General features: G+C 38.5%; 3 protein-coding genes across 5 annotated transcripts; 1 reads left to right on the top strand and 2 right to left on the bottom strand.

Moving 5' to 3' along the window:
* Nucleotides 1-7190: 7190 nt before the first annotated feature.
* LOC131974998 (progonadoliberin-1-like) lies at nucleotides 7191-8167 on the bottom strand. Its single transcript, XM_059337517.1, has 4 exons — nucleotides 8113-8167; nucleotides 7603-7741; nucleotides 7393-7491; nucleotides 7191-7238 (listed from the first exon to the last, which is right to left on the bottom strand). Exons 1-4 carry the CDS (start codon nucleotides 8121-8123, stop codon nucleotides 7191-7193), a joined length of 297 nt encoding a protein of 98 aa, XP_059193500.1. The 5' UTR covers nucleotides 8124-8167.
* An 881-nt stretch (nucleotides 8168-9048) lies between these two features.
* On the bottom strand, nucleotides 9049-15505 carry kctd9a (potassium channel tetramerization domain containing 9a). Its single transcript, XM_059338069.1, has 12 exons — nucleotides 15369-15505; nucleotides 14946-15067; nucleotides 14822-14865; nucleotides 14650-14746; nucleotides 14445-14503; nucleotides 14238-14366; nucleotides 14076-14143; nucleotides 13889-13984; nucleotides 13657-13806; nucleotides 12116-12221; nucleotides 11902-12035; nucleotides 9049-10622 (listed from the first exon to the last, which is right to left on the bottom strand). The coding sequence occupies exons 1-12, from the start codon at nucleotides 15414-15416 to the stop codon at nucleotides 10506-10508; spliced, it is 1170 nt and encodes a 389-aa protein (XP_059194052.1). The 5' UTR covers nucleotides 15417-15505; the 3' UTR covers nucleotides 9049-10505.
* Nucleotides 15506-16524: 1019 nt separating this feature from the next.
* On the top strand, nucleotides 16525-18636 carry ankrd39 (ankyrin repeat domain 39). Of its 3 annotated transcripts, XM_059337474.1 has the most exons (5): nucleotides 16527-16765; nucleotides 16902-16952; nucleotides 17156-17259; nucleotides 17343-17546; nucleotides 17645-18634. In XM_059337474.1, exons 2-5 carry the CDS (start codon nucleotides 16937-16939, stop codon nucleotides 17789-17791), a joined length of 471 nt encoding a protein of 156 aa, XP_059193457.1. In that variant the 5' UTR covers nucleotides 16527-16765; nucleotides 16902-16936; the 3' UTR covers nucleotides 17792-18634. The 3 variants fall into 3 exon arrangements, with proteins under 3 accessions (XP_059193456.1, XP_059193457.1, XP_059193455.1); XM_059337473.1 differs by having other exon boundaries at nucleotides 16525-16952; nucleotides 17418-17546; nucleotides 17645-18636; XM_059337472.1 differs by having other exon boundaries at nucleotides 16529-16952; nucleotides 17645-18631.
* The last annotated feature ends 754 nt before the right edge of the window (nucleotides 18637-19390 follow it).

Genomic DNA, 19390 nt, shown 5'->3' with positions numbered 1-19390 from the left:
AACTACATGGCTGGCGAGAGATTTCTTCAAGCTGTTGTTTTTGAGCATTTAAATTCTCTTCAGTCAGATTTTTTTGCCTGCATTGCTACTGTAAGAAGAAGGCATAATTCACCCTGTCATGCCTTGCTCCCATATTAATCGTTTTTCTCAGTTGCTTTGGTATATTTCTCAGATTAGAGTTGAAATTATTGTTCACTCTCATCACTCCACTACATTTGAAAGACAAATATTGTACTTTTGACTTCATTCAATTTCTGTCAAGGTTGCAAAGCACGTGGTTCTTTGAAGCATAGCTTTGAAATCAGTGGATCAATTTTTCTAAGTTTCAAAATGCCGTACGCTATGCAGGGATGGGTACCCAGCCCTTACTAGGTCCTGGGGCTATATCATTAAAGATTGTACTATTGATTAATCAGATATTAATGGTTCTTTTATCTGAACAGTTTTACATCTTGGTTTGATATTAGTTTTGTTTTTCAACACACTTCAACACAGAATACTACAGGTTCTACAAGCATTCAGTAGCTGGTTTCAGAGTCATTAGATTCTGTTATGCACTGTGGCAACAATACAACAATGCGTTGACATTAAAAAAAAATTTACTTTTGAATATTCAAGTATTTCTACAAGCAACTTTAGCTTATTGAAAATTTGTCTGATCAACACTTTGACTCAGCTGGAGTTAGTTACTGTACTTGGCCCACAACTGTGTACGGTAGTCAGCTGTTTCCTACACTAATACGGATCTGCAGGGTCAATAATAAGCCCAAGGAAATCTTATATAAGTTATATGATGCATCACAATATATGCTGCAAACAGGGTTTTCAGTTGACAATCTTGTATGCGGTGATGTCAGACAGTGTCACTGGCCCTCTGCACTTTTGATCCCATTGTGAGAAGGAACGAGTCTTTCTGTTCTGGCAGATGAAAAGGTCAGGGAGAGCTGGACTGCTGCCCCTGGAATCCTAATCATGGTATTACAGATGTTAACATCTGTAGGATGCATTAAGACTGACAGGTAGCTCATCCAAGGGTCTAGCACGTAGATCAGCTCAGTCGATATATCCTTGTTGAATTGTTGACCTTGGATCAGGCATTCCCCCGTTCACAAGATATGTGAGACATAGGGTTTATCTCTGGGAGCATTTCCTGGTTTTACCCATTTATTAGTTTGGGAATCATAACAGAGTGAATGTTGCACCTTGTAATCCGCCGAGGTGATTTCAAGGTAAAGCAGTCCTGTGTCTCTTGGCTCTTGAAAAAAATATAAATATCCGTTGTATACTGGAAGATATTTTTGGGCCTCAATTTGTCTGTCTTCTGTGGTATTACAGTAATAACACACACACACTCTTACACAAACACTCACACAGTTCTGTCTTGCATAACATAAGCAGACTTGACAGCCAGGAATAGAAACACCCCTAATTGGTGTCGGACAGTTTTTCCTCAGGATTGGTTTGGTGGTTGCATGTATGTGGAGTGTTCACAAAAAGAAAATAACATTAGAAAAGAAGCTTAGGCAGACAGATAGATTTATCGAACACACGAACAAAGAAAATCTTTCTCTCTCTAATCTTGCCCTGACAATTTAGGATCTGGCCTCTTCATCTGACCTTCCATTTTCCTTGATGAGAAGAAAAGAGCTTGCCCACTAGTTGCCTGGTTACAGCTTCCTCAGGGGTTTCAATGGGTTTCCTTCAAGCTGACACAGAGCACCAAGCTATTAAAGGCACTTTATTAAACATGGACAGAGGCACTATACGCCAGGATAAAGCAGTTCTAGTGGAACCAGCTCAGATGGTTCTTTCACTTGGAAAAAACATCTGAGCTGGAAAGGAAAGATGACAAAAACTGTGACATTACATTTATTGCTGGAGATGGCAGATACAGTACTTTTCCTTTTGACTTGAATTGTCTTAACAATGTGATAGAATTGTAAGCATACAGTCACTGTCACAATAAGGATTTTGTTTTTTACTACAGACATTTTGGAAGGAAAAGCACAGGCTTAATTAATAACCTTAATAATGGCTGTATTCCATTTGTGTGCCAGGGCCATTTTACTGTGTTGACTGTACTCACTGGCAAGGCTTACTAGGACTCTTGGAACAAAGGCATTATTATAATGGGAATAGTGCTTATTCAACAGCAAATATGTAACTGGAGCCAAGAGATGGTTATCTTAGCGTGACCACTGGAGACGGAGTGGCAGACAGCTAAAGTCTTACCAGAACCTTTAGTGTTTACTAATAACACAGCAACATACTGTATATCAAATGTATTTAAGCCATACAAAAATGTATGTGTAAAAGTGGTAAATAGCTGTTTTGCTAGGGGTTATATGCTGGATTAAGGCTGGTATAGCATTTGCTTAGCCAGTGGTTCCCAACCTGTTTTAGGTTAAGCCCCCTATAGCCCCACAGCACTGTCAGAATAACTCACCTTTTAATCAACTCTCAAACTATATTCTAAATATAGGTGGATATTGCTCATTTGTTTTCATACAATTGAAATGTCAATATTTAGGTTGGTTTAGTCAGCAATTGTGCAACGCCTGCTACTAGTGAATGTTACAGCTGTTTATCCATTACTTTAAGATATGTTTTTCAACTGTTTATTCATTTCCTTTAGCTAACTATTAGCATTTAGTCATTACGTTTCGATAAATATTTGATCTGTTCATTTATTACTTTTTGAGAATCATTGCAGTTGCATTCTTAATAGACCATGCTTAAAGCAAACTACTACAACCGTTTATTGTTGGCTAACCATTTCAGCCATTTATTTGTTGCTTTTAAATTGCTTATTTGTATAAGTATTAATCACTTATTTTAGCTAAATGTTTTAGCTGCTTATTAAATACTTTAAGCTATATTACAAATATTTATTCATTACTTTTAGCAAACTGTTACTGTTTATCCATTACATTGACCATACCTTAAGCCAACTCTTATAAGTTCTGTTAGCTAACCATTTCAGGGGCTTATCCAATACTTTAAGCTAACTACTTCAACTAACCAAATTACCCTTAAAATATATTACTTTAAGCTAAGCTATTTGTTTCTACCATTTATTCCTTACTATCAGCTACCTATTTGAACTTCTGCGCTTGCTTGCTAGTAACACACACTCTGCAACATGAAGTGTATAGATGTAGAAGCTGCTAATATTCTTTTGATCAAATTTTCCATCAATCACTGTCAAATTTTTCAAATTAGTTGGGCTGCTTCATAATCTCGTGACCACAGGGGTACCCCAGGTTAGACATCACTGTGCTAGGCAACCAACGGCTCCACAAAAACTACAGGGCCCACCGAAGAAATAGTCGGCTGATGCCTTCAACACTCAGAACCTCTCCCTAGAAAAGTCAAGATTGACAAATAGCGCTACAGGCAAGTGGAAAAATAAGTATTTACGATGTTAGGTTAACCTGTCTCTTTAAACACACAGCATTTCTGTAGACTTCACTCCTCACCTGCCTCAGCACTGAGATTATGGCCCGATGTTCTCTTTTATTAGCTCAGTCTGCTTTAGACGGGTCTCAGTGGGACTAATTAGAAGTAACCTGGTGGACCTCACAGCTGTGGGAGTAACAGCTCAGCAGGGTCTGTGTCTCCAACAGGTATTTTTTTGATTACCGTGCTGTTTGAAAAAATCAAATGCCCCACTGCTGTTGCTAGTCTTTAATAAGCCAAGTTAATAGGGCTGCTTTGATGTTTCCACTTTAAAATAAAATGTAAATAAAGTTTCATTGCTGCAAGTAATGCTTCTGATAAGATGTGTTTCTTTTCAAAGGGAGGGTAGATGACCAATGAGACTTGTTGTCCACAATGGTGTGGATCTTGAGTAAATATTTTATGTCCTGCTGATTTTGTTTATTAATCCCTTATCAAATCACTTTCACTAAAGGGCAATATGGTGTTGGGTGCATGTTCAACAAAAGAAGCTGCAATGTCATCAACAAGATGAAACCCACGGAAGTGATTTTCTGTTGTGTGTTTGCTAAGTAATAGCTGAGTGACATACAGATTGAACTACTTTGAAAAGCACACTTTCCACTGGAGATAAGAGCATGACCTCCCCATACGCTCGCCCGCAGGATATTACAGGCCGTTGTATCCCTGTCAAACCTCCGTGATGAATGAACTTCGATTTGTTATTCAGTTTGTTTAAATTCCATACAGTAATGGCAAACACGCACATGTGTCGCACAGCCAAATCATTTTCATGTTGCTCATTCAGCCATGAATAAGCACTTTTATAATCGTGAGGAGATTGTGGAGTATGTACGTGAAGCAAGCCATGCAAGCAATGAGCAATTACAATACAATAAATTGGCTGCAGACCCATGTCCTCATGGTGGACAAACACAATAAAGTGCAGTAAAATTACAATAAGTATTGACAGGCCTCGTGGACCAAACTGTAGACACAATCTCAGCAGAGATTGAATTTTATGGCACATTATTCTATAAATCAGAAAGGCATTAAAATACTAACAGCAATGGAGCAGGAACTTAAATGATGCAGTTTCATATTGTTACCTAGTGCCATCTGGTGGCTAAGCACTGTGCCTCTGATCGGTTGACCGTTATGTGATGTTGGGGTCGAAATTACCTGGTTTATGTTTTTATTAAAAGAAGAAATCTAATCTTTTATCTTCCTCTGGTGTTGTCATTTTTTATGTTTAAACAGCCGATATTTTGACATAGCAGGAAAGGCTCAGGTGTAATTAATAACCAGCACATTCCATTTAAGTGAGCTAGTCCCTGGTAGTGTTAGGGCCCTTATAATAATAATAATAATAATAATAATAATAATTTTATTGATATAGCAGCGTTCAAGGGCAGATGTCACAAAATCCTCCATAACTGAAGATAAAAAATAAAAGTTCATAAAGACAAAACAACAAACTTAAAATATGGGTATCCAGCTAAAACATAAAAAATACTCGAAAACTAATAAGAAGCAAGTCTAAACAGATCTTGAGCAACTTTTTGAAAGTGTCGACAGATGGGAGATGAGTTCCCTTCCAAAGTGTGGGAGCTACAACCTCAAAAGCATACTCTCCTTTTGTTGTGTGCCTGGAGCGAGAAGGAACCAACAAACCCTCATCAGAGGATCTCAGAGACCTTCTCCTGCTGAAGGAGAGCTGCAGTAGCTTTTTAATTTTAGTGGCTAAACACAAAGCCACCAGACTGCCAGTACAGCGTGAGGGAGACAGAGGGAGATGAGATGAAGGAAGAGAAGTAAAGGAAGAAAGGTGAAGAGAGGAAGATTAAGGCAGGAAATCAAAGAGTGGGTACATGTAGAAGGAAGGAATATGAAGAAAAGGAAAATGGGAGTATTTAGATATTTAAGTGCAGGCTAAAGATAGGAGAAAACAAAAGAAGTGTATATGGAACTTTGATTCTTTCTCTCCACCTCAATTCACAGCTCCTTGTTTCCTGTCTTTCTTCCCTTTACCTTATGACCCCCTTCATCTTCCTTCCTGTTCCAACCACCTTCCACTCTTCATCTTTCTTCCTTTACCTCTCCAACCTTCATCTCCATCTCCCATCCACCATCTACTCCTCACTCTCCTTTGATTGTCCTTCTCACACTTACCGATTACAGTCACTTGGTAACACGGAAATTATTTTTTTAGTGTGTTATCATTTGAAGCAATTATTATTCTGTGAAGAAGGCCCTACATATTTCATATATGACGGATATGGAAGCAATGGGGGAGGAGGTGTGGGGAGTAAAGGAAGGAAAATGGAAGGATAATGAGGGCTCAAATGGTGGATGAGGAGAGGTGGGAGATGGGGATGAAGGTTGGAGATGAAGGATTGAGAGTGGGAGGTGGAGGGGACAGGGAGAAAGATGAAGGAGAGGAAAAGGTGATGGGAGAGAGAGAGGGAGATGGAGGAGAGAGGTAATGAGGCAAATAGAAGGGGAAACTGAAACACAGGAAAGATGGAGATGTGAATCATAGGAGATGGAGGAGAGGAGGAGTGGAGAAGGAGGAGCATGAAAGATGGAAACAGAGTTTGGGAGAAGGCCATGCCTTCCATTCATGATAGATAGAGGTACAGGCAGAAGGATGAGGGAGATGTGAGGTGGACGGGAAAATAAGTAACATGAGAAAAAAGAAATAGAAAGTATGCAGAAGTAAAGTAAGGAAGGTGTAGGGGGGAGGTCGGAGGGGTGGAGTAAGGAGGATGACAGAGGAAAGGTGGATGGGAGAGAGACAGAGAGGTTCAACATTTGGATGGAAGTAAATGAAAAGATGGGTGGGAGAGGGGAGAAAGGTAAAGTAAGGATAGTAAGGATATGACAGTGGCATTATATGTAACACAATATCAGTCCTGACTGTTGGGTCTTCTAAAGAAAAGTTCAGACTCACAGTGATGCTCAACTGAATTTAACCCCTTGCTGTGCAGTGGTTCATGTCCTGGAGGTCACATTATGTGTGGTGTTGGTTTGCCTCAACACTAAAACTATTGTGTTTAAAAATACCAATGTTACAGTAAGTAGGGACAGAGTGACAGTGTGAGTTGAATGAGTCTGTGCAGGTCTGTTAGTCGCTCTGAGGACTTGCTACATGCAGTGAAACTTTCTGATGTAAATCTGCATTTGCATCTATTCAGTATTTAGAACTTATCTGTTGGCTAATTCTAAGCTTTGTATCACTGTGTATGTTTCTATGATGATAAATAAGTTATGTGTCTATGATATGTGCATTGCATGAAAAACCTTCATAATATTTTGTAATTTTGACAGGATGGTGGATTAAAGAGAAGATGTGGAGAGAGAGGGAAGGAAAATAAAGGTGAAGAAGGCCTGAAAGCTACATAAAAGAAGAGGACTAAATATTTAGAAAGGATTCTTAGGTCTGCTCTGGATTTTGAGAATATGGAACTCATATTTTAAGGCAAGGGTTTTTTGTTTGTTTGTTTGTTTGTTTTTGTGACTATGTATTTGCACATTGTTTGTTGATCCAGTCCTTGGCTTGTTATGTTACAAAAAACAGAAATATTTCTATTTCCAATAGAATGGATGGAGAGGAAGTGGTTGAGATAAAAGAGGAGAAAGACAGGTGGTGAGAGTAGGTAGCTTGTATTTTTTAATATGAATCATGTCAAGCAATAACAACGGCAATGGTGATATGCAAATATAATATTTATTGTAGAATCAAGTGATCATCATTTTTTATATGTTCCGTGACCATTTTTCCTGTCGGTAACACTGCCCTGAAAGAGAACAAAAGATTAAACCTGTGATACATGATGATGATGATGATGATGACGATGATGATGATGATGATGATGATGATGATGATGATGATGATGATAGATGCACCAGCATAAAAAACTAAAAGCAGAACTAAAAATTAGCAAAACTTACAAGAAATCCTTTTGTTCGGTAGATTTCCGCAAAAGGTGATTCCTCTGCACAACCAAAAACACTGCAGGGTGTGTCCATGTGTGGAAACCCTTCAACTAGCTGTTAAGAGAGAAAACATCCCAATGAATATGTGCAAAAGGAGAAACGAAAGAGGAGCAACTACTGCTGAGGAAAAGAGTGAGGAGCCAAGTAACAGTGAAAAACACTTACACTCCCAAGTGTGTCTGAAAGACCGTCCAGATCCCTCTTCCCTCCCGGGCTCAGTCCAAATGACCAGTGCTGACAGCAGCCCTGTGGCAAGACTGCCCCCACAAGTAGCAGCCACAGTGCAAAGGATGTTGTAGCCATTCTGAGGGGGAAAACATTGTATATATAAGCATATGTTTTTGTATTTTAAACAATTTCTTTAACCCCACACACTGTCAAAGTTCTCACCATGGACGGATTACTGTATTGGCCTACAGAGCCTGCAAAGTATCATTCACAGAGACTGCACCAACCAGAAAGACTTAAAATGAGCACCAAGTAATGTAAAAGTACAAAGAGACACATATTACTACAAAAAGACTGAAGATATACACAGAGACACATAGGCCATAATGTAACTCACCATGAATACAGAGATGCAAAATGACCACAGAGACACAAAACAACTACAAAGAGACAAAAATTTCAACACATCTCAGATTTACAAACATGAGCCTATTCTGAATTTCTTACCTTCTGTTCATAAAACAGGCAAGTTTCTCCGATTTGTTCTTGTCTGCTGTTCTTTGTGAATCCTGCTGCACACTATTTTCCAAGGTTTATATAAGCCGATGCCACTTCCCTTGCTTTAAGCCCCACACTTCACTACAGGGGGTCACAAAGTGGGATTAAGCAAAATTTATTGTTGACCTCCACAGCTGTTTACAAGATTACACATGGTGTAATAAAAAAAAAAAGTTATTTCCTGTCTGGCACTTTAAATGACACATTTTGAATTGACACATAAACTGAGACACAATTAATCAGTGGTTCCCACCTTTTTGGTCTAAGAACTGACCCCCACTGCCCTGTCAGATGTACCCCTTAATCAATTCCCAACAAAGGCTATGTTTCAGAAATAACACTATTCGTTGAATATAAGTATTGCTAAATATTTTTTCACTGTCAATATTTAGGTTAGTTTAGTTAGCAATCGTACTACCACTACTACTAACTATACTACTATAGATTGACTTAGATTGAAGCTGGAAGTTGTATCCGTTACTTTTATAATTATTTTCTATTTGTATCCATTGCTTTGGGCTAACTAGCTATGTTAACCATTCATCAATTACTTTTAGCTAACAATTTTAACCATAACTTTTTGCTAACTTTTCCACAATTTATCCATCACTTAAATGTTTCCACTGTTTGTGCATTACCTACTTACAGCTGTTAACAATTTGATAATTTATTTTAGTTTAATATACCCACTGTTTATTCGTTAGCTACTTTTAGCTAATAATAGCTATTTAAGTTTATCAATTACTTTTAGCTTAATATTTCCACTGTATCTGTTAGCTACCTTTAGCTAACTTTTAAACGGCTTATCCATTACTTTTAGCTAAATATTCTCACTTTTTAAATAAATAATAATAATTTTATAAATTATTAACAATCAGAGAACAACAATCTTTTCTTCTTCTTCATAGCAGTTTATTTATAACAGTCATTTATGGAATATATTTCCATGGTCGAGTGCAATAATCATAGATAGGGAGACCTACTCCACTCCCTGTCTCAAACACAAACATTGCCCCATATTGCATTCAGTGAGATGTATTAAAATAAATAACCATAGCTCCACCATTGATTTTCACACTCAAGGTGAAATACACTATATGATTGCCTTCATTATTCATTCTCACGGGCTGGGTACCTACTATTGAACTGAGTGAATAGTATTGCATCGGAGCAGCTTTGAGCTACAGCTAGAGAAACTTCACCAGTCAAAGACAAGTATAGCTCTTCACACATGCAAACAGAAGTGAGATCCTAGACAAAACAACTGACAACATCTGCCTTCTCTAATAATGCTATTTTTTGTGGAACTTTTGGGAACACTGGATTTGATTTACATAAGATTACAAGCACCAAACATTTTTGGTGAAAAGGTATAACATGGTACAAGTTAACATATACTTGTGCAAATAAGTTCAAAGCATGATTAAGTGATATACATCAATACATGGAGATAGTTCCAGGCAAGCCCACTTTGACAACATGAAAATGGCTTTCTGTTAAAGCATACCATTTTTTTTCCTCATAATGGGAAACTGAAGGATAATAAATGTCATACATAAACATTACAATAAGCAGTGCCACAGTCAAATGCATGCAATTGTGGATCACTCGCACTCTGGATTAAAAAAAGGAGGTAGATTCACAGAGCGCAAAACATGGGAAAGCTTTTTAAGAACACAATATTTAAAAGTAGGAAAAGGAGAAACCTCACAGCTGTATTGCATACCCAAGCTGTTTAAAACTAGCCTGTCGCATAGTTTCACGGTGCACTAACAGCACTTTTAGCCTTTTAGGCTGTGCTATTGTTATGGCTTTGGCTTGCATTGCTTCCTTTATATATTGAATCCAGCAAAATGAAGTTACATACTTAAAAAGGAATATATAACGACACAGTTATTGGTAAGTGACACCTTCTATTTCTGCTACAGCAGCATTCAGTAAAGCTCAGTGCTCTGAACTTCACTGCGCACAGATTATCTGATTCTGACTCCCATTAACATGTCAAGTAACATGAAGTAAATATAAATTATGTAGAACATTAAATGAGTATAGTCATTGGATTGACACATCTACATACACATTATTTTGTTTTGGTGATATATGCAGCTGAACATTTAAAAACATCCTACCATACAAACATACAGAGACAACCCTGAATCAATTCTAGTGCAAGATATTTAAAGCTAACATAATATAGGTGGAATGCCAGGGATGTGCATACAACTACCTGTGCTGCAGGCAGGTAAAGAGAGATTGACAGTAAGGGAATATGCTGTTGGGTAGGCTGGAGGGAAAGGGCGATAAAGAAGCCAGCGGTGGCCCCTGCACCGGACACTGCTGAGTTATCTGACACTCTGTGACATGTGCAGAGGGGTCAGCATCTCCTCAAAAATGGCTCCTTTCACATTGGACCCTCTCAGGTTTGCTTCTTGTAGATCGCAGCCGGATAAATCACAGTTCTGCAAAAAAGGTATTAGAGACAAAACAGTAAAACAAGAGGATAAAATTAGTCTGGTGAAAAAAACCTCTGAAACATATAACCTCATAGGTCTAACCCTACCCTCAAATCTGACCCTCCAAATGTAGCGCCCCTACTGGTTGCAGGAGAGCAATGCGTCCTCTATGTACATCGCTGTTTTAAACATATCGTTAACGTGAAATGGTAGCAGTTTGGTTCATCGTTGGGGGTTATTTAAGATAGTCAAAAAAGTAAAATAAATGCACGTAAGCTTCATTACTTCAAATAACATATTTTTTTAATTATCAGACAGGACACAAAAGCCAGTCTCCTGGGTAAAAGTTCTCCGTCTGTTCCAAAAGCATAAATTTACATATTTAGATTGCTTGTTTTTATCAACCAGCAAAAGATGCCTGAATATTTTCACTTTACAGCCATGAAAGAGTAAGAAAATGTCAAATATTCCCAATGGAAAAGCTGAAGCTAATGCCTTTTTAAGATTAAAGGTATACCATGCATGTCTTTTCTTAAAAAACAAAGTATAGACAAAAAGAATTCTTCTCAATTGGTGTCTGTATATTGAGAAACCCTGCCTGTATTTTCTCTTTGAGCACAACATTACAAAATAGTTGTCAAAGCACAGAAGAAACAAAGCAAATATAACAAGGCAAAACACCAAGTGGACAAAGCTCATATAGTGAGGCAAACTAAACCAAAGTGAATCTGGGGCTTGCTTTCACCTTCACTGAGCCTGTGAGGAGGGACCAAGTTTGAAGGCAGTGTTTACAAACAGTAAGCGACAACTCCTGCATAGTGTGCCTTTAAAAATGTGACTTAAATTGGTTATGAAAATTGCTGCTGATGGTTGCTATCACTAATCACTTCATCTTTTTTCTATGTGTGCTTTGTGTAAACCCTCAACATTAATGGCTAACATTTATGGCCATGATACCCCGTAGGGAAAAGAATCGGTGAAGTCTCCAGGTTTCATATAAAAAAATGATTATTACATGCACACTAAAAAAGCTTGTCCTCTATTTAAGCACAAGGCAAAGTCAACCCAAAGACAGTCTGTCAAAATCTAATTAAAATCCCCAGTCAGGAACACCTTGTTTACTTGAAAAATCAACAAAGTAGAAATCTAAGGTAGAAAGACTACTACATTTCTGGTTCTGTTTCGTTCATTCTTTAAGGCCTTAGAAAGTTGCTGGAAATAAGACTGCCAGCTGAGTCAACATGAGTATTTTGAGAGATAATCCTGTCTGATGGCCCTAACTCACCTCGAGATCGGTCCCTGCTAAAGTGGCTCCCCGCAGGTTACAGTTCTTCAGCTTTGCATTTTTCAGAGTGGCCACACGCAGGTTGATGCCGGTCATTTGGCTTCCTTCCATGTCAACTCCTTTCAGATTAGCACCTGATTACAAAAACATCTGGTTAAAACATGAACAAAAATGTGAAACTGCATCTACTTTGGTAAGACTTGTGATAGATTACCTTCCAGGTTGGCCTTTAGTCCAGATGGATCTTCAAAGTTGCATCCTTTGAGAGAAGCCCCCTCTGCGTTGGAACAAAGCATCTTCACCCCTTGTAAATTAGCACCCTTTAAAAGACAACAAAGCATTCATAATGTTCTTGTGAGTTCATATTGAGTTAAAAGAGATGCATTTTAAAGTCCACAGATTGATGGAAAAAGTCTGTTAATTGTTCTTTTAATGAAGAGAATGTGAGAGTAGGTGTGTGCCATTGGCAAACATGTTTAAGAACAGAAGGGCCCTTCCTCCACACAGCTGAGGGGGCAGCAGCTGTGAAGTGGCCAAAACACAAAAAACAGTCCATTGTTCACAAGTAGGAAGGCTAACAATTAAAAATATCACAAAAATGGCACACAACTTTGACAGAAGAAGGAAATGTTCACTTCCCCACAGTGATATTTCTGAGAACATTCTGCTGTATGTCAACATCGACCACTTACTGAATAGTTTTTTTTAATTAAATGTAATGTTTTTTAGATCTCAACAGAGGAAATTGAATATGCCTTCCACAGCCAAATAACATCACATTAGTGTTGGGCTTTCTGTTTTAATCAACTTGACAATATTAATAATGAGTTTTTTCTGGATATTTCTATATCTCGCTATAACCATAATTATATGTAATCAAATTAATGTCAAATACAATGAACTGTGTCACAGAGTGACACTTCACGTTTGACAAAACTGTGTGAAAGATTTCAAATAAGGAATTGTTCATGTGTAAAACAATAAGGCTGTTCTGGTCAGTATATATTCCATTCACTTTAACAGTCCATTAACTCTGTAAACTCCTGCTAAGTAGTCACTAAATTCCACCAAAGTCTTCTACTTCATGTCACATATTGGCCATTGGGAATCTGCATAAAAATCATAATTATCTGGATCCTAGCAGAAATAACAGAGGGCTTTGTGTCTTCTTTGAGTCCCCCTGGACAAGACCAAACTGTCTTTAGCTTTGCATCATCTATATTTTCGTTCACTACTTTAATCCTGTTGCCTTCATGAGCAAATTCAAGCAGGTTCAATCTCAGGTAATATATCAAACCATGCTGGGAAACTAGTTGAATTTGCTTTATAGAATCAAATCAACTGAAAGTGTGTCAGAATAACTAAATATACCATATTTAAATAAGTGAATCAGTGTGGAGACATTTCTCAAGCAACAAGGCATCACATCAAATTTTGTGACCACACAAAAAAGTCTTCATGATCTTAAATTCCGACAATTTAATTTGAGACTTTTTTAAAGATCTAGTCAAGTCAAGTCAATTTTATCTATATAGCCCAAAATCACAGATTTGCCTAAAAAGGGCCTTACAGACTGTACATGGTACATAACTCTCTGTTCTTAGACCCTCATATCGGCCAAGGAAAAACTCCTCGAAAAAACCTTTTAACAGGGGATAAAGAAGGAGAAACCTCAGGGAGAGAGAGGAGACATAGGAGGGATCCCCCTCCCAGGACGGATCTGTGGAAACCTTAAAAAAAAGTTTTCAGACTTACATCCAGGTTGGCTCCAGAAAGATCGGCCCGCTCCAGATTGGAACAGCACAGGTTGGCGTGTGTCAGATTGCAGCGGCTCAGATTAGCCATCTTGAAATTGATGTAGCGCAAATCAAGTCGGGATAAATCAGCGCCACTGAAATTAAGACCCTAAAAACAGTGAGAGTAATGGTGTCAAATATGAACTTGATATGGTGAAATGATGGGGGGGAACACTTTCATTAATCCGTACCTGACAGCGGAGCTCTGACTTGGTGGGTGTTGCCAGAAGAAAACGAACAAACTCTTTGCGGGAAATAGGAGAGTGGTCCTCGGGTGGCTGTGTGTTCTGTTTTAAGTAATCATATGGTGAAAGTCATGAGGCATTCAAGGGAGTGATCACTCCAAATTAAAATAATACCTCCCACACTTCATATTACCTTGAGTGCTACTTCCAGCTGTTCAGCAAGCTGCTCAATTCCAAAGAACCGCGCCTCCTCAAGGACACCTGAAAAACATTTAAGACAAAATTTATCAGGAAATTGCATTTAACTTCCTCCTCAGAGTGATTTATACTCCATCAAGTCTGTCAGAGAGCCTACCTCGTATATTTATCCCTTCATTAATAATGAGCTGACCATGTCTCAGGTAGTTGAGAATGGGCTCAAAGTATTCAGGGCTGCGGTCGATTAGGTAAGCCCCATGCTGGTCCTGCTTGTTCCCCCACACATCTGGAGAAAACAAAAGACATGAAAACATGGCTAACACAAATTAAATATTTACTGGTTGTGTCTGTGGCTATAACTTACGTTTCTCTCTAAACATGTGAGCGAGCATACTCTCTGGCTCCTTGCTTACCAAGGTGCTCCTGAACAAAAAACACACACAATAAGCAAAGAAGAAATGGAAATGTACCTATAGAACAGAAAAACAAACATAACATCCACTGTGGTACAGCAATCACAAGGATTGTACAATGTGCTTTCTATTACTCATGAAATCAGCATCAGATACCTGGTGGTTGTGAAGACACGACCACCAATATTAAGGGTCAGCCAATCAGTGTGTGCTCCATGCTGATCAGATCTAACCTTGGCTTCATATTGAGGGTCTGTGACAAAAGAAAGAGGATGAGGGTCTGGGACCATGTACACTTTTAAACTGACAGACATGACACAGCACTTACCAATAAATGGATCTCCTTCTGACACATACAACACGTCGTCATCTCTGTTAGAAACAAAGACATGTCAGATTACGTTGCTCATTTTGCGCTGGGCTGTTTATTTATTATAATCCTTTGATCTTACCTTATAAGGGCAATGTCGTCTATGAGACCACCCTTTCCATTGTATAAAGAGGCAGCTTTGATTCCTAACTTATTGCTTGCTACGGATAATAAGTCAGACAAGGTCCCGTATACTGCTACAACCTAAAAAGAAATGTTATAAAGAAGTGCTGTTAGGGATTAGTGTCTGAAAACGAAATGGATCACTCCAGCCCAATACAAGATTAATGAGTCACAGTTAGCTAACAGTTGCGGTTTTCTTATATGTGAAAATAATGTCATAAAAGCCAACGTTTGACTTGACTTCATATGAATATTGCTAATACACATTAGTTACAGTGTGACGTTAGTTATTACAGCTATAATGAAACACGTATGTTCAGTGGAAAAAGCCAGTCATTCTGCGGCCCAAACTAAACAGCCTTACAGAGTTATTATTACCAACCTTGCCATTTTTAGATGTCCCGTTAACAAATAAGGTAACTCTTCTCATTCTTTAGGCGCTTTGGTTATAAGTGCTTTGTTACAATTTAAATAATAATGTGGCGCTGGCCAGCTAAAGCTTGCTTGCCGATTCAAGCTGGCGAGCTAGCTGCATCAGACAACAACACGAGACGTAAGATGCGTTGAAGAGCTACCAGAAAAACAGGAACCTACAAGACTATACAGACAAGTCATTTTTTCAAGTTTTGCAGGAAACACAAAAAACTTCACCAAAAGTGTAACAGATGATATTTATTGATCATTTCACTCAAAAAGGACGTAACAAAGGATGGCTATTGGCATAGTAATAACACTGTGTGTAAATTATCTTACTTAAGAGAAATAAATGACTTAGGCAATTTTTTTAACATGCCTTTGTGACTTAAGCAAGATATGGTAACACTTTATTTTGAAGGTGTCTACATTCACACAAGCCTGTCAGAAACATGACATGACAAGTATCATGAGCATTAATGTTACTTCAAAGTCTCATTAATGTTCATGACAGTCTATGGACACAACCCATGTCATCTCATGTCACTCTTATGTAGACAACTTAGAGTAAAGTGTTACCAATATTAGTATCAACAATAAAACACTGATAAACTAAACTGATAACTAAACAATCTCCCTCTGGCTCTTCTTTGCTGGGTTCTTATCTGATGCCTATGAATGTGGCAAATTGTCAAAGAAGTGATGATCTTAAAGGGGTAAAATCACATGATCTGATCAACTGAGGATGTAGGTGATTTTACCATAGGTGGCCAGCGTCATGAAGAGATGATTCAGGCAAAAAAAAAACAATTTTGACAAAAAAATTACTTAGGCGACAGTGTGACGATGATTAAATGAAGGAATGAGTAGGTTTTTGATCATGTGTAAATAAGTAAACCGATTAGTAATATAAAGGATCGCTCTTCATAAGCATTATGCCCACACAGCACAAAGTTATGTGCCGCACATAGATGTCGCCGCTTGTTTTCTAAAACAAATCTGGGACGAAAAACAAACCGACCATATCCGAGAGCACTTGAAGTACTCCTTCTCACTGCATCTCTGTGATTGGTCAGATTGTTCACACGTAGGTACGCTTGTTTTGATCACCGGGGTCTGGTGCAAACGTGTAGGCAGCCTCCTGAGGGTTTTTTTGGTATTGTACCCCAAAAAATGTATAAATTAGCGTTGTTTCAACCTGTCTTGGAATTCTAATATAACATATTTTTGACATTTAATGAAACATTCGTTACTTTATTTTTTAGGCTTGTGTGTTTTGAGGCTTAGCCTGCTGGTGGTGGTAATGCTTCATAAAGTTGGCGACCACCATAGAAGAAGTAACACGGAACTGTCAAACAACATAATGTAAATACATGACTGTATTAGAAAAGTGGTGTCCAGCTTCAGGGTTGATCAGTTGGGGAATATTTTTTTTATCCTGTTTATGCCTTTAACACAATGGCGTCCGATAGACACAACTGTTCGTGTTGCTCCCATGCAGCCTCCTCTCCCAGTGTTCACCAGACGCTGACTGAAATGGATTTTGAACGAGGTTTGTATTCATGTGTGTAAGGGATATGTTGGGAGAGTTAAAGAATGGTTCTAATAAAGTTATTGAATATACAAAAAATATTAAAGAACGTTTTATCTTCAGTTAAATGGCTTGGGCTAAAAGTTACTTATTTTCATTTCTTATTTGGTTAATCCGTCAATGAAGTACAGTGCTGTATTGTAAATTGTGTCATTCTTATGCAGGTATCTGGTCTGCTGCAATGGATGGGGACTTGGAGAGGGTCAAGTCCCTGGTCCAGAAGGGTACAGACCCTAACCTGAGAGACTCAGCTGGATACACAGCTCTGGTGAGTTTGCTGGGAAGATATTTGGGTGTCCACTTTTCTCATGTATATAAATTCCTGCATTTCTTTTGTGTATTTTATCCCAGCACTATGCAAGTCGCAGTGGTCATCACGCTGTCTGCAAGTTTCTTCTTGAGAATGGTGCTTGTGCATCTCCCCAGACACCAGGCGGTGCCACACCGCTCCATCGATCAGCTTATTGTGGTCATCTGGATGTGGTTTGCCTCCTGCTGCACCACAGAGCAGATCCATCTCTCTGTGATGACGATGGTGCATCCCCTTTACATAAGGTACACAACCGCCAGCTATAACGTAATGAAAGCATTCCAGAGAGAAAGTTTGATGGTCATTTAATCTGTGCCTGTATTTTTGTTAAATGCTTGAGCAGGCTGCAGAACGGGGTCATGCAGAGATGTGTCAGCTGCTGCTGGAGCACTGTCCTGCACTCTGCAGCCAGGTGAACAAGAGGCTCCAGCTACCCTTCCAGCTGGCACCGCAGGGAGATCTGCAGGAGCTCTTAAAACCACCTCGGTGACAACAGACACACTGCATATGCTGAGATCAGACAGAAATTGTGAGCTCAAAACATGGTGACACTGGCGGACGGCTGAGGGACAAGGGCAGAAATAACCTGCTGCATGCAGTGGGACACCACATTTACCACAATTTGAACACTATGTGGGCACCCTAGAGGGCACTTCATCATGGTTTATCTTTCACAGGGGCATCCAAGAGGGCACTTTAGCTGTATTTCTTTTGAAAATTAGGGCATGTGATGCAATCCCCCCTGATTCTCTGTGGAATTAGCCTGAAATATAGATTTAAAGTTAAATACAAGAGCAGTCCCATTCCAACAACAGTGTGCAGGGTTTTCTTCATTCATTTCTTCATTCGTTAATTCAGCTTTATTGTTCAATTACTGCATGCCTTCACCCAAGAATTCTGCTTATGAAAATCAAACTTGTCTTAATCTGATTAATTTGTATTTGTATGCATGTATGTAAAGACAGTGAGTGTATAGGTGAAAATATAAAGATATTTTTTACTCTATAATTTCACTTTAAACTTGTATGTACATTTTGCACTAAGGTTCCTAATTTATTGAAAAAATACTTTTCATTTTAAAGTATTTAAATCACACAGGAGTTGTTAGAAAAATTGCATGAGGAAACCTTGAAAATTGAATAATCTGTCACCAACAGAAAAACCCTCACCATTTTTCTGCGCAGATCGTTGATGGGGAATGAAGAGCAGGAGGCGTCCAAGTTTCTCAGTTTAACATAGTTTTATTACAATACAATAAAATGTGCATTTTACAGAGATTCTCCAGGTTCAAAAACTCATGTCACTGATACACACAGACGGGTTTCAGTTCGTGAAGTCTGAACCACGTCTCTCTCCCTGAACCCATTAAAATACTAACATTTGTTTACAAAACATGCAGGACAACAGGAAGTTCCGCCTTCTTGATCCGCTGATTCACCAGTCTTAATCAATACAAAACGGCACGTCATGCCACCTGGGCATACGATCTTGCTGCCCCGGACAAGGCCATCCTGACCTGGCTTCTTCTCCAGAACATTCAACAAAAACCTCCTGCCTTGTTATGTCTTACAAAGATATTATGTCTTACAGAGCCAAAGGATTTTCACTGTCTCACATGGATTCTAAAAGTCTAAAAAAAATTAAACAATGAAATATATGTAATCAAAGTTTCTAAACCAACATTAACTCACAAACATAATCATTGTATCAAAATCGTATTGCCTGATTTAATATAAATGCATAGAGATATTTACCAAGGCTGACCTGATAGTCACGCACAGAGACAGACACAGAGTCAGACAACAGGGACAGACACCAGGGAGTCAAACAACAGAGAAGCAGAAATCAAGCATAAAATCATTTACCAATATGGAAAATAATCAATTATTTTAACAGAGTATACAAAAATAGGCTTTACCATGTGGTACTCAGCTAATCCTATGAATGCTGGTCATGGTTAAACGTTCCACTAATTTTGCCTTTATTTTAAAGTAAGAACACATTGTTATCCAAGATAAGTTCATCCAGGATTAATCAGTACTCAAACTTGTTTCAACTTGTTAGCCTGAACTAGTTAAGTTACATTTGA

The sequence above is a fragment of the Centropristis striata genome, chromosome 7, assembly GCF_030273125.1.
Source record: "Centropristis striata isolate RG_2023a ecotype Rhode Island chromosome 7, C.striata_1.0, whole genome shotgun sequence".
Lineage (NCBI taxonomy): Eukaryota > Metazoa > Chordata > Actinopteri > Perciformes > Serranidae > Centropristis > Centropristis striata.
This window is presented reverse-complemented; position numbering and strand designations above follow the sequence as displayed.